Source organism: Dermacentor variabilis, chromosome 10 (assembly GCF_050947875.1).
Source record: "Dermacentor variabilis isolate Ectoservices chromosome 10, ASM5094787v1, whole genome shotgun sequence".
Taxonomy (NCBI): Eukaryota; Metazoa; Arthropoda; class Arachnida; order Ixodida; family Ixodidae; genus Dermacentor; species Dermacentor variabilis.
Genome location: NC_134577.1, coordinates 121,852,043 through 121,867,880, shown reverse-complemented (window position 1 = coordinate 121,867,880; position 15,838 = coordinate 121,852,043). Strand labels below are relative to the sequence as shown.

General features: G+C 43.9%; 1 protein-coding gene across 2 annotated transcripts in view; it reads right to left on the bottom strand.

The window, feature by feature from the left end:
- Nucleotides 1-4,578: 4,578 nt before the first annotated feature.
- cdi (serine/threonine kinase) overlaps nucleotides 4,579-15,838 on the bottom strand; it is a 73,051-nt gene continuing 61,791 nt past the window's right edge. For both annotated transcript variants that reach the window (XM_075673358.1, XM_075673359.1), the window contains exon 5: nucleotides 4,579-6,109. In XM_075673358.1, coding sequence (XP_075529473.1) covers nucleotides 6,012-6,109 — 98 coding nt within the window. In that variant the 3' untranslated portion in view covers nucleotides 4,579-6,011. The remainder of the gene's footprint in view (nucleotides 6,110-15,838) is intronic.

The window sequence follows — 15,838 nt, the reverse complement described above, 5'->3', positions numbered from 1 at the left end:
TGCCACAAAGACTTAAGGTATGACACGTTTTTGCACGTGTTCAACCACGTGGCCACGCTCTCACTTTCCTACCAACACACACACAATAAAACCACTACTAGCTATTTGTCTTGCCACTACCAAGCTACTATTTAAAGGCTATAGACTCAAAGTCCCACCCGGTTGCACGTCCTCAAGCACGTGGAGCGAAAGGGCACTCTGACTATCCTGCAAAACCAAATGTACACGAAACACACCCGCACACACACACACACAAAAAAACAAATAAAACTACCCGATTATTACTTAAAGGCTAAAAAAATCAGCAAATCAAAAATAGAAGCAAGCTCGAAGCATGCACAAAAAGGTGTGCAATAAGCAGCACAGAAAAGGTTACGTTATCTGTAGGACCTGTGTTATTTACCGAATTCCATTGGCTTGTGGAAATAATTATATCAGACAAACCGGCAGATGCATTAATGACAGGCTTAGGGAGCACTCCAATAAACTTAACAAGCCTTCGTTGGATGGCTTCCTTGCAATTCATTGTCATAAGTGCAGATGCGTTCTGCGATTTGAAGATAGTTATTACCAGAAGCAAATGCGATTTAACTCGTCTCATCATTGAAAGTGCCCGCATTGGAGTTTGGCAATGCTTGTGTTAGCCAATCATCCACGTCACTATCAAAGAAGGAGTTGGAATTCTTGCACACGCGTTAAACATAGTTTTTGCCTAGTCTGCAAGTGAGTTGAACTATTATTTTCTGTTACCTTGTCAGTAGAAATGTGCTTAAAAAAAATCTAGAAAAATGTGAGGGCATAAAAGTGGCGTCTGTCCCAGAAATAAATTGTATAAAGTTAGTGCCAGTGCGTGCCTGTTCTCCCTTCTACGTCCTTGCGCTTTTTGCACTACAAGAAAAACTGCAACAAGCCCAAACATCTAGGCTGATGACCTTCTTTGCAGTTGTTATAGCAGTTCCATTCTTGAATGCGGACAGGCACAGCCTGTTAACAACATGCAATCTGAGCACATAGGAAGCAGAGTTAAAAAGTTAAACGAGTCAACACAATCAGAAGCCAGACGGAGGAAGGTGGTGGGGAGGAGAACTGGCCTCCCCCGCCATTGCTACTTGCACAGGTCACTACTTCATAAAAGAATAAGAATAAATCACTTCACAGTCAAAGCTGTATTGTATGTTCGTTGTCTGTGTCCTTCAATAATCAACATAGATGCGTCGACTGAGGTAAAAGACACCATAACTTCACTGCCCGTCCCTCTTGACGGAGTGGAAGGGCCGATGAATTTTTTGAATGCTCTTCCAGTGCAACAACATTTTTCAGGGGCAAAAGTGTCGATTTAGCGTACTAACAATTTATATGTAGCTGCGATGAATCTCCGACAGTCTCCATGAAGTGGCACATTGAATGCCTACCAGTTAGTGTGTAAACCATGATCACTTTTGGTCGTGTAAAAGCTAACTGTGCCACCTTGGTTTGCGGTGTGGCTGATGACATGCTGTCAAAAGATCTTCTGCCCTTTTGGAAAGTGCAGGGACTGGTCTACCAATGAATACAGCCTCGGCGCAGGGATGCCTACACGGAAAGCATCAGAAATGCACAGAGGCATGGGGCAGCCTCAGCAGAACATAGCCAATGAAGCACGCATCTGTGCAACCTATCACCACCAACCCTATTGCGATAAGAATCTTCACCTATATCCTTGCCAACGCACGTGGTGTTGTGTCATTAGAAGCATACTGCATGCTTTTAATAGGCACAATAATGAATGACGGATGCATGAAGACAGTTCACTGCACAGATGCCAGCGGATGCCACGTTTCAAAGAGACAACATAAGTTCTTGCCCACTAAACCTGTCATACAAACACTCATAAGCGTGCATCGAAGAAAGCTCGATGAGGCGATACATCGTTGCTTTTGCAGCAGTTCTCCCTACGAAGCCAAAGTTTCCGATTGCTGCTTGGTATTGCCTGCAGGGTTGTGCAAAAGGATCGTTTTCCATCACTTTGAAAAGCAGAAGGATCTTAGTCCATGTTTTAGGTGGCAATCACTGTAGCGTTCTATTTCCTAGTCTTATTTTGCATGGCAGTGGATGTCTACACAAATTTGGAGCTGAATGATGACGAAGTTAAGAGCCTCTGCAGTGCCAATAATACATCAGACGACATCGAGCATCGTGTGCAGTCTGCACCATAGGTGAGGATCTCATTTGACACTATCCGTTGCTTTCTTGGCGTTCACGACAACATTGCAATGCCAACGCCGAGAGCAGTCACTTATATCGCTCGTTGACCCTCAGTTAAACCCTATTTCAAGCACTGATGTCGCTGAGATCCTTAACGAGACCTTTAGTGCAGCTTTTTCAAGTACCGTAACTGACATTACTAATGTTAGAGACTATGCATGTAACATAAGCTTTCCAATGGACCCTGTCAGGTATAGTTTTGACGGAATTATCAACATAATTAACAATTTGAAAATCTCCTCTTCTTGCGGGCCTGATAACATTAACACCAAAATCCTGAAAAATACTAGTGTACTCCGCAATTTTTTTACTGAAGATATGTGAGCAATCACTTGAAACAGGAGATATACAGCACAAATGGAAAGTGGCTAAAGTGATTCCACTCCATAAATCTGGCGACAGGCATTCACCCTTCAATTATCGTCCCATATCATTAACTTCCATTTCATGTAAAATCATAGAGCATATAATCTTATCTCAGTTATCTGGTTTTCTTGAATCATTTTCATTTTTCCAACCTACACATGGTTTCAGGAAGCAGTTTTCCTGTGAAAAACAGTTATCTTTCAGCAACAAGATTTATTCCATTCTTGATGAAGGTTCAGAGGTCGACGTCTTCATCTTAGATTTTTGCAGGGCTTTCGATAAAGTATACCATAGTCTGCTGTTGAATAAGCTTCATATCGATCCGAATGTTCTAGCATGGATTCGTTGTTTTTTATCTAATCGCTCGCAGATTGTCCACGTTAATGGTCTTCAATCATCTTCAATGCTGGTTAGGTCTGGGGTACCACAAGGATCGGTACTCGGACCCTTGTTATTCCTTGTGTACATTAATGATCTGCCTAACAATATAAAATCATCTATCAAACTCTTTGCAGATGATTGCATACTATACCGTGAAATTAAAGATACTGATGTCCACTTACTGCAAGCAGATCTTAACTGCGTTACTGACTGGTGTACTAAATGGAAAATGGTTTTAAACACATCAAAATGCAAATCCATGCACTTTTCACGTCAAGGCGTCTCGTCACCAGCCTCTTACAGCATCAACAATGCTTCGTTAGCCCCAGTTACCTCGTATAAATACCTCTGTGTACATCTGACATCAAATTTATCTTGGAATCAGCATATCACCTACATTACTGGAAACTCGAACCGCATGCTCAGTTACATAAAAAGAAACTTTTCTATTGCACCCATTTCAGTCAAACTAATTCTTTATAAAACCCTGGTTCGTTCAAAGCTTGAATACGCCGCGTCGATATGGGACCCTCAAGCTAAGTCACTTATATCTGTGTTGGAAGCTGTTCAGAACCGTGCCGCTCGTTTTATCCTCCACAACTATGACCGCACATCAAGTGTCACACTAATGAAAAACACTTTGTCACTACCATTACTTTCATTGCGCAGGAAAATTTCACGGCTGTCTTTTTTTTAAGATCTACAATCTGAATCCTGTTTTGAAAAACGCTTTGCTCCTTTACCCGCCTATGTTTCATCGCGCATTGACAATCCACGCAAAGTGGCCGTTCCACTTTGTCACACTACCGCTCGCTTAACTTCTTTCATTCCAACTACATCATCAGAGTGGAATCACTTGCCAGCAGATGTGGCACTCGCCGACGATCTCGAGCATTTTAAGAATAAGTTAAGTGTCTCCATTTCGTCTTCATGACATGCGTGCCTTTCGTTTCGTGGTCCCTCACGGAATCTGTGTTGCTGATTTCTAGCTTGCGTTGTTAGTTCTTGTTTTCTTTTTTCGTTTTTTTTTTAGCTTTCCATGGATGTGCACAGTTGCTGAAATTTGTAAAACTCAGTGCAGTGAGCTATGTAATGCTATGTATGCAATGCTATGCTATAATGCAATGATATGTAATGCTGCGACCCATGAATGTGTTTACATTTCTTGTTATCTGTGTTATTGTATGTCTTTTCCACTCCCTCCAATAATGCCCGCAGGGCCATGAGGGTATTTGAAATAAATAAATAAACTATGAGCAAAACATTCCGCCGCTGCTGGCTCGAAAGCATAAACAGTGAAAATGACCAATTTCTGGAAATAAACTACTGCCAGTATTTTTTGTCTTTTACTAAATGTTTATGACAAAATTTTTGCTGCAATGAAATTTTTCTTGCACTTCATGATTTTTGTTGCAGTGGGACTAGACTGGACAAATTTTATGTGCTTGAAACAAGCACCAGACCATGCATGTGGCAAACCAGGGACCTGCCAGAACTGCTGGTACAGCAGAAACTTGTACCAGAAATCTTTTGCTGGACATTGAAGCTATAGTTCAATATATGAATACACAAAAAGAGACGGTGACAAAAGAGGTATGAATTCATGTTAAAACAAACAAGATTTAAAAATGCACAGTAGGAAAGGCATAAGCACAGTGGATAAATTACGACTTGTGGTCAAAGTCCTCGTGAGAAAAAAAATTACTTTACAGCTGCCAAGAGCTCATCCACACTTTGCCGTCCAGGATGCTCAGATGGTTCTGACTTTTGGGCGTCAGTGAAGGCTACGTCCACAAACATTTTTACAAGGAATTCTCACATGCACAAGATATTCAGAAACTTTGCAGATGGTTTAGCCTTAGATTGTCTGGTAAAATCTCAAGGCCCGTAACTACCAAGGTTGCAGTTAACCTAGTGGGTGGGCACCACGGCTGTTTACAGACTGCCTTGTCAAGGTATGCGAGTCATTGAAAATTCTGCAGGCTTGACATGCATGCGAAAACACGGGACGGACAAGAGAGCAGACACAGCACTGAGTTTAAATGCTCCACTTGGATAATCTTGCAGACCTTTGATGTTTCACTCAACACCTGACAGTATTCTTGGTGTGTGTGCACTAAGGCTGGGACAACAGCGCTTAAGTGACGCGGACATAAATAGGCAAGGGCGGCTTTCGATGTTTGCTCAAGCACAATGGCCCTAATAGTTAGACCGACTAGCCCAAAAGTTCTTACGCTTTAAGAGTCTGCAAAAGATCTGCCGAGGCTTCTTTTGAAGTTCCAACTACAAATTAAACACTTAGTGTCCGTCACCTGCAGTGCAAAAGCTGCAATGAATCCTTCCCTCTTGAAAGCCTCACATTATGAGTAACCCAGTACTCTGACAGCAGCAATGGCAGGAAGGCAAGGAAGTCGGTGCAACTGCAGCTGTCAGTCGCCTACAAGGACACTGGCACCTTTTATAGTGTGCCAAATTGGCCTGGACTATGCAGTCCTGCATCAGAGCACAAAGAAAGGGAAGCAGTGTGTGTACCAGCTGGTGTTTTATACCATACGGCATCGTACAACCCACGACACCGTACGAAGACAAAAACAGTGAGGTGAGAGAGGCACTGTCAATCCTAGACGAGCTGAGAAAAACGGTGAGGCTGCACTGTACCTGCGACTCACAAATGGCGAGAAAACAGGAGTGGAAAAGAAAACAGAAAACATTCACCAACAAGTTGGGGAGCAATCCAAGTGCAGTACTCAGAAAAAAAAAAAAAGGGATTGGGCTGTGCACACTCCCTCTTCCAAGAAAAAGCGGGATCTGGCGGGGAGGACTGCGCACGCAATTTTTCTTTCTGTGTGCGAGTGCCGCACGCTATGCACGTGTCCATAGTTTTGTACGCTTCCAGTTCCTTGTTGCCACAGTCACTGATGCAGTACGTAATAAATAGTCCTGGGCTGGACGGTGTTGGGCAAGCTCCGGTGAAGGGCAGCAGAGTGGGCCACCCGTTTCACATTGGTGCCTCATTGTCGTCACTGGTGACTAGAGTCCTCCTCAAGGATCTTGCGGCCATCCTTGAACCGGTGTGCAAATGGGTTGGCCGTGCTACAGCATGCCTGCTCCGGCCCAACTGCAGAGAGGAAAGACGTCATAAACCACCACGTCAGCACACGTCTCGTACACACACCTTTTCACTCACAACAGAGCAACTCATAGCCCAAACAAAGCCAAGTCACAGATTCTAAGGAGCCCAAATATAGCTACATGGCCAACTCGGCCACGTCTACATCAAGCTTTTTTCTGTAGCCCAATTTGGCCACATACAGCAAAACCTGGCAACACTGACGACACGATCATGGTTGGCGACAACGCAATTTTGAAGACACGCAACCGACACAGGTACCGAGTCGAAATGAAGCTACTATTTATGGTGGCCGTTATTGGCGGAGAAGACTTGCGGAGTCGCCATCTGTCGGAAGCACCTCGCTTGTGACAGATAAGGGATAACGCGACGCGCTCCTCATAGGTTTGACTGACGCTCAATCAAAACACCATGCGGGAGCCCTCCTGGACATTTCTGTAAGTACTCTTGAAACGACACTTCTTTGCTGTCAAAATAATAATCTTGGGTAAAAAAAAGCACAGAATGGTTTACAGACCAAATACCAAATACCTTTACTCTACCTTACTCTACCTTTACCAAATACATACAGTCAACGTCCACTGCGAGTGGTCACCGCGATGGAGTCCCTGGAGCCAGTTTCTTGCGTGAAAGGCAGGCAATCGCTGAGCGCCAACTATGTAAAATGTGTTCTTATAGTGGGCTGTCTGTATAATGAAATAGAGCATAACAGAATGAAACCTCAATGCTAAGATCACACGCATTCACAGCGACTGACTGCGCGTCTGCATGCACGTCCCCAAACGTGCTCGCAGCGAAAGCTGCAAGCACATTTTTGCATTGTTCAGTGAGGTTAAAGGGCTTCTCACAAGGCCCCATAGCAAATTTTGGTTATATGCCGGAAGTTGTTACCGTATTTACTCGCATAATGATTGCACTTTTTTGTCAGAAAAATTGACGCAAATTCAAGGGTGCGATCATTACGCGGGTTAAATTTCCCGCAAAAAAAAAAAAAATGTTTTTTCGTCCCGCGTTTGCTGCGGGATGCTGGTGTCCCGCGTTGGTGCGGGACACCAAAACAACACTGGCGGCCGGCGGAGCAAGCCGAACATGCCGAACGAGTTTCTTTTTCTTTTCTCGTGAGTACATTACGTGCATTGAAACAGTTTCTTCCGTGTAATGAATAATTCGTTAATATCGGCAAGTTTGCGGCAATAACTTAGCCATGTCCAATTTGAGGGGACAGAAACAGATGGGCGCGCTTACCTGCCAGTGACATAGAAACACATGGCCGGCATGCTGCGGAAACTGTGGCATCTGTCTTCACTACTATCCTAATACGGCACATTTCCGCTAAGGGTGGGTGAATATCTTAGCTGTGTTGCAAGCGTTGGCGTATGAATAGGGTAAACTTTTAACGTATCAGTGTAAACGTGGCTACTATCGTTGCTGCTCGCGATTTGTTGCGTGCCCACGAGTGCAGATGAGAAGAACTGAAAGACGCCTTCTTTGTTGTTGACCACAACCATTATAAAGCCTACACATAATAAAGGCATGTTTAGTTGTACCTCTTTTTGTCATGGAAGTGCGGAAAGGGATGAAATGAGGCATCTACTTAAGTATGTTTGGTGCGTGCAGACCGCTTGGTTGAAGAGTCGTTCGCGTAGCATACGATAGATGGTAAGCGCGATCATGATTAGCTAGACTTGGCACACGACATATCGCTGTGGCAAGTTCGGGGTGCGATCATTACACGGGAAATAAAAAAAATCGAATTTTGATGACAAAATTCAGGGGTGTGATCATTACGCGAGTGCGATCATTATGCGAATAAATACGGTACATGTTCTCTGGGGAGCGTTCTGCCGTTAGAATTTTTGAAATCAGCTCATTAATAGCAGAGATAGAAATATTTCAGTGCCACGAACCCATGATTTTAGAAGGCAAGCTCCACTGCATAGCAAGACACTTTCCACTCGCCCCGTCTAGCCTCAGCAAGCGAAATTCCTTCCCTGCGTTCTCCCATACCGGACCTTGAGGATCGCGTGGCGCATACGTCATGGGCCCCGCCTTCATTTTTTTTCCTAACTTTTCTTTTTTCTTTTTTGCAGTGCTGTGCACTTCTGCTGACGGCATTAAGCACAAGCTGTTGTAATGTCTCGTGTCGTGCAGCGCATGATTTTGTACGCTGCGCACAAGAACACATGACTGGCGGTATAATTCAGTGCTACACAAATACTAAAGCAGAACAAGTGGATTATCGCAGAGCATGATCATGCGCAGGAACACGGTAGAAAATGGCATAGTTTCGGTACCTGCACACGTGACTGCATGACCATGGGAACAAGCAGACGAAGCGGGAGTGTATCTCTCCTGCTTCGGTACGAAGTAAAACAAAAACACGCAGACATTCCGTTTGTGTGTTTTATTATTTCTCTAAACTTCAATTAGTCAATTCAAGCAACAGATCACACAAATAAAAAATGTTGCCTCGAATAATTCTTGAAGCCACGTCACCACGAGCGATGTCACACTGCAGACACAACTATGTAGGCGCAGGGACACAACTACGTCACCGTCCGGCTTGGAGTGCGGTCACCGTGAGAGAAAGGAAAAACGTCATTTGGATTGAAAGTTCAGACCTCTCCGCGGAGCGTAGCAATGTAACTCTTTGCAAATGCAATGATTAACGCGCAATGAATGCTCCGCGCTTGTCAGCTCAAAATGGCCAGACCTGGTGAGGGGCCCTTTAAGGCAGCAGCATATGTTCATTTTGACAAACTATCGGAGCTGTTCAAAAACAATTTCGCTTTATCTAGGGACGATGCCTACGCCAACTTGTGATATGCCATCGTGACAATTCATTTTTTTTCTTCTGTTTATTCTAAATTCTTGGCCCTTTCAATATCATATACATTCATTGTTTGGTGCTAACACAAACATGAGCATATGCCTTGCCTTTTTTAATGTGCTTCTTACCGTTCCCTTTCTATTCCAGTAAACTAGCCAGTGCTTAGCATCAAGTTCATAGATCAAAGCTTCACGACGTTAGCCGGGCAGCTGCATCTGCGCGAGCGTCTCAGTGCACGCTTTCTGCTACTCAAACATTCCAGCCCCGACGCTGTAGCAGAAATCTTCCTCATGGAAGTGCTTGCTGCACACACGAGTTGTAGCTGACGGCTGCTTGCCAGTTTTAAATTTCACGATCCAAGCTTCACACAGTTCCTTGCCCGCAGGTACATGTGAACGCTGACTCCGGGCTCCGCTCCGTACGTCCAGCGCTGCAGCACGGAGCAGTAGCCTACCATGTTGGACGCCTTCAAAGGCAGCCACTACCTATTACAATACTTTAAGTGTTGTCAAATAAACACCCGAAGTGGAAAAACCTCCCCACTTAATCAGAACCGCAGCACAGCTGGGACTTTCGTTTACAGCTTGTTCGGCGCTTCCGAAGCAACCGACGTGGCCACTGTATCCACGTGATCTCTCACACTACGACACGCCGATGGCAGCGCCAGCTTTTCCAGTGGTGGAGCACGCCCCAAATATACTGACGTGATCTTGGAACGGCGATCTTGCATGACCGATGCACGCACCGATTCAAGATGTAATAGGCACAAATAGGCATAAAGCATGGAGGCATAAAGCATGGAGGCATGAAGCATTCCGGCATGGAGGAAGGGGAAAAATTCGCCGTCGATAAGCATACTCCCTAACACTAAACTTGAGCGCAGCTCTATATGTGTGTTCATTTTGCAATACATTGGCTGGCATGGATAGGCTGTCTCGTGCGGCACGTTGCAAAAGGCTTGAAGGGGCACAGGCAGGCAAGCTGCATGAAGTGGCAATGAGCGTTCAGCTGATGCAGCGGTGCATAAGTATAGGCGCAGCTGCAGCCAAATGTGGGCTAGCTTTTTGCCTGTTCTTTGAGAGTTCATAATTTTTGCATACATTGTGCCAAGCCTTGCATGTACGTGCAAAAAGAGTGAGAAGCTGCGCAATGACAGCTGGGAGTTTGTTTTATTTGTCAGGCCAATGACTCATGTCGGGAATGTCCGACAGATGTGCCTTTTATGCCTAAGCGTAATGTCTGCCTGAAGTCGTGAAGCAAGTGAACGAGGAAGCAGCCGGGAGGTGGAGAGGATCACGTGCGATCACCTTCGTGCTGTCTATTGCTTCAACGCAAACTCAGCAGCGAGATCACAGAGCCTATAGAGCTATCAGTTGACGTCACCGTTGGTACAACTACACTCAGCAGATCGCTTTCACAGGGATGGAAGTGGCCAAGGAAGTTTTGGAGCAGCTCTTGGAGCGGCAAATTTAGCAATTTGGAGCAGGTATGGAGCATGAATTGTCCGTTTTGGAGCAGTATATATGCGTTCTGGAGCAGCTTGGTAAATGTAAATATGAGTGAAATGCAGGCACATGAAGAAAAGGTAATCCTTATTTCACTTTGCAGACCCCTATAAGTTTACGGCAGATAAATTCCGTGGAAGCCCGCAAGGTGAGCAAAATTCATCATGGGGAAAAATTGTCCTCCACCTGACTGTAGCATGAAGCTACAATGGAAACTCACACAGATTTCTCAGAAAGCACAATTAAATTACACAATAGATGTGCCTACTAAATATGGCCAAGAAAAAGTAACCGAGGGCTTTCTGTGAACAGCACTCAATCTATGTTGATAGGCTAGTGTTAATGATAAGTTTTTTTTTTCCATTGTGAACAAGCAGCTAATATTTAATTTTAATGAACTAACATTTATTAACTTACTCATTCAACAAGGTGCCAATGGAAAGGTTGTGGAATGCATCGAGAAATGACCGATAACAGCATATATAGAGAGTGATCTAGACCTTGTGGGGTCCTTCTTCCGACAAAAAACACCCATCCCACAATACTTTTATGAAATCCTTGTGACACCGCATCCCCGCACCAGTAATATAAGTGGTCTCAGACGTAAACATTGTCATCAGTGCATTGTGCATATTACAAACGTGCAAACCTGGGTCACGGTCATGTAAAGGCCTGGGAAAGTGAACTGTTACAAGATCATGCTGTAATAGTAGACCAATAATATTTTGCTACTTCGCCTTTTATAGGGACCGAAGATGCGAGCAAGAAACTGCTGAAGCGGCTCTAACGTGGCAAGACAAATGCGCAGCCGCTCGTTCCCAGTGGTGCTATTTGAGAAGGTTTGCGTAAAGCTTGATCCAATCTTTGGTGCGCAGTGGTTTTTTATTGGTATTATTTTACTGTTTATTTCACAGGCTTTTCTTGTTAAAACGTCTTAACGAATTAAATTAAAATTATACTCTGGGGTTTTACGTGCCAAAACCATGATATGATTATGAGGCACGGCGTATTGGGCGACTCTAGGTTAATTTTGACCACCTGGGGTTCTTTAACATGCACCCAATACACGGTACACGGGTGTTCTTGCATTTTGCCCCCACCGAAATGCGGATGTGATTTGATAGTGAAAAGTCGGGCTTAGCAGCACAACACCACAGCCACTAGGCCACCATGCTGGGTTATTCACGAATCCTAGGTTGTTTTAAATGCTGTTATCGGTCATTTGTAAACGTCATCCACAAGATTATCATTGACATCTTGTCGATTAGTTAAATTTATAAATTTATTTAGTTAAATGCGTTTGTGCACAATGAATGAGAAATATTCGCAGTGGCTGCCATGAACAACACCCACCGAGGAACAGTGAATACCATTTGCGCAGTGCCCTCAGGTAATATTAAAGTCCTATGGCCTTCAGTTAAGATAGCAGAATACCGCAGAATAAATGTGACGTGATGTACTGGTCATTGGAAGTTTGCCAGTATTTCACATCGCTTGCCAAGAAAAAGCTCCAAGATATTTCTGAAAATAATAAAGGGATGAAAATGATTACAGACTTTCCAGTATGCGTCGTCCAATATTTTGAATAAGCTCGATTATTCGTACTTATTCGTGGTTCCACCACAGCCTCCATAAAGCCAGTGTAAAAAGGGCAACAGATGTTTCGTTTGCCGAACAACGGTTTATTAACATTTTTGGACTATCTGCGCAAGTCGTGTCGTGAATATTGTTGCCACAAACGCAATTTCGGAGGTTCGTGGTTTTGCCGAAGGTTTAATTATGACCCCAACTTGGCCGCTAAAGTTGACTAAATATGAAACTTGAGATCCTTGGCTTACTTTCTGCGGAGGCAAGCATCTGATTGTGTGTTTTGAGGCCATGCAGAAAATAGTGTAGCCTGAGTGCAAATATCAGTGGCGATTGCAATTGGATATTTGTGACCAAAAAGCTTCACGAAAGTAGGCAGGTCGTTCGATGGCATGCTGCACTGTCAATCCAGTCACCGGAAAAAGTAAGTTTAGAATGTCACACGCACGGCCATTCATCGACGCAGAATGTGGCACAGAATCCAGTGCTAAAATTTTATAACAAGCATGTTGAGCAGACTGTACAACCTTATTCATTCCGTGCTGCTTTCCTTCCCGACTGCCCCATCTGATGCCAGTTCATCTGATCTTTATCTGGCCCACATATACACAAATGCGGAACACTTTTATAAAACATTCGTAATGCATTGTATAGCACAAAACGATTTACATTTTCTTGTGACCCAATTACAATTCTGCCACAAAACACACCCACACGCCAAAGACGCTGACGCTGAAACGGGTAGCTTTGGCTTGGATTGCAGGGCTAAGTGCTAGCCAATGCATGTCTATGGCTGTGTGGTTGCCACTGGACAAGCACACCCTGCTAAATTTGGCAACTTAATTCGAAATTAGTGTTTTCGTGCAGGTTGGCGCAGCTCGATGGTTTGGAACAAGTTGGAGCAATTGGCACAACAGTTCCATCCCTGCTTTCAAAATAATGCGCATGCGGAATACTCAGTGCTGGCAAGGTATAGTGTCACTACCCCCTGCGACTATGCGCACGCCAGAAGACAGTGCGCTGCCAACCCATGCCTCCTGCTTTCCTCTCCCCTCTTTTGCACAGGTGAGATTGAGCCACAATTGTCAGCTCACCGTCACATGCTTTCACTCACACATACAGCATACAGCGCGTGGTGACGACAACGGCAGGAATGCACTGGGGTCCATATAATTGCTGTCTCAATTACGGGGGTTGATCCAGAAATAATGTTGTGATCAATTTAAGAAATAGACAACATTGTTTATTCTCATAAAAATTTACGTCATTGGAAAGATGAAACTTTGCTCTATTTTTCTACAAATAGCCATCTTTTTGTACGTATTATTGTAGACTGTGCTCCAAGTTCTGTATCCCAATGTCGTAGAACTCCACTGCCAACCCAGGGTGTCTACCAAGTTGACATTTCCAAATTCCCTGATTTTTCCAGGTTTTCCCTGAGCACCTTTGCAAAATTCCCTGAACGAGCTAGAAAGTTGTTTTATGTCAAGACAGGCTGACAACATGCTGCCCGATGCTGTCACTCTCTTGTAAGCATGTTGAAACAAAAAAAAACGACAATCCAATTTGAATAATGAGGAGTAACACCTATGTTATTTAAAAAGAAAGCAGAAGGAAGGTGTTAGTAAAATGCACAGCGAAAGAAATGGTCAAACCCATTGCAAATTGAGTCGAACATTTTGAAATACGAATGAAAAGGACATGCATACATAAGTAAATATTTTTGAATATGAGCTATTTCTATCAACTGATAGCACGCTCATCGGTATGAGGCCTGAACTTTGTCACAACTAAGATTCTCTCTCAGCAGCTGGGAAGTCAACCTCAACTGTCCTGAGATACTCTCAGTCAGTACACAACATCTCAGTGTTGGGTTTCACTGCTTTAAAGAGTTTATTTTGGTTTGGATGAGGGCCAGCTGCATCTCGTCGTCAGCCAACACTGTTTTTTGAGCTCAACCTCCTTCAAAGAGGCGGCGGAACACTTCCATTCCCATTAATTCTTTAGTGCATCGGTCCTTTCTGCTCTCATCCTCCTTCTGCCATGCTTTCACCCCATGGATCATTTGAGGCATCCTCTTGGTCAGTTGTACAGTGAACGTCCCATTTTTCGGACTCCCTAGGGGTCGCAAGAACATCAAAAAAATCTGGCATTCCGAAAAAATCATTAAATGCACGTCTTTAGCTAGCCTTAAGGGCTAAAATTGCCACAGGCACGTCCGAAAAAGCTCTTAAGAAGGTATGGTAGGGTAAATGGTACATGTTAGTTTTAATGTATTATTTTAGAAGCACCTGCAGATATTCGCATCAAACTTCGCGTGCTCATAAAAGTTGCTCTTGGGTACAACATGAGACACTTTGTTTGATTCTAGATGGTTTTCCTTTACTGTGGCCCACTCCCAAAATTTCAGGTGTTTTTGATTATTTGATGTACCTTTTCTCTGCAAGAACGCAGAGGAATGTGATGATATTAGTGTTATTCTAGATACCAGTAGGTTATATCTGAACTAAAGAGATATCATATCCACTTTTGAGTTTGCACCCCCAAAAAATATCTCTGCTTGTGCAAAGCCAGAAGGGGGGTTTCTTGCAGTGTAAATTTTTCCAGTGTTGTCATTCATATTACCAGAGAGTTCTTTAGTTCAGAATATTTATGACTGGTTGTAGTACATGTGTACAATGTTTCACTGGAATGGGATGAATACTTTGAGAAAAGGTGCATTGAAGTTGAAAAAATAAAAAATAATGCAATTTGAGAAAAATGAAGTCTTCTGTTCGAATACTGCTTGTGGATGCTCAAAATGCCCCAGCAGAACACATTTCCCTGCTGACTTTTTTGCAGGTGTCTCCAAAACCCTTCTTAGTGTTCCTTTTTATTAGTCATCCTTCCTTGCTCTCAGCAGAGTCATAGAATTCTGCCCTGACAACACGCTCTTTGTCCGCCCTGTCGAGGGCAATATTACAAAACAGACCTGGAACAATTCCAAGGGCCTCTGGAACAGCTTTTCATGCAGAATTACCATCATTGTAGTAGGCTACAGCATTGTTAGTTGCTGTCTTCAATGTGTAAGCACTGACAACGTTTTCTTAGGGCAGTGGTGTCATATGAGTTGGTTGAGCAACTCTGTGTTCTGTGTTCGTCCATGAATACACTGGCTCAGAAGACCGATTACCGTTGAAAGTCCTCATTCTGCTCCATTTGCTGGATGACCCTGCCATCTTCTGGACAAGTAATATGTTTGAAACTCAAAACAGAGGCGACCACGACCACGTAAGCAAAAGCAAGAGTTTGACGTAATAGTTATTTTCTACAAAGGGCTATTGCGTCAAACTCTTGGTTCGAGTTGTTAACAAATTCGACTTCGCCCTGCCATCTTCTAGCTGCCTGGTTAGCTCGGATGGTAGAGTGGCTGCCCCAGAAAGGCGGTGGTCCCGGGTTCGAGCCCTGGACCAGAACGAAATTTTCATCAACTGCAATGCTTTTCATTCAAAGAACCCGTATGGGATTTCTTTGCGGCAGTTGCTACAACTGGGTGGATGTCTCATTTTCTTTTAATTAATCTATTATTTTTTAGTACAAATCATTTACTTACCACACACACACACACACAGACACACAAACAAAAATATAACCACGCCATAACGAAGAAAACCGCGAACGACGATAAACAAACCAGACTGTCCGCCATTCTTAAATGCCAGGACGCATGGCACACTTCGGCGCGACACTTGAACCGCTTTGAGCGGGCGCTCGAGGTGCCGCTTCCGAAGGTTTGTTCCTCATAGTGCAGTTGAT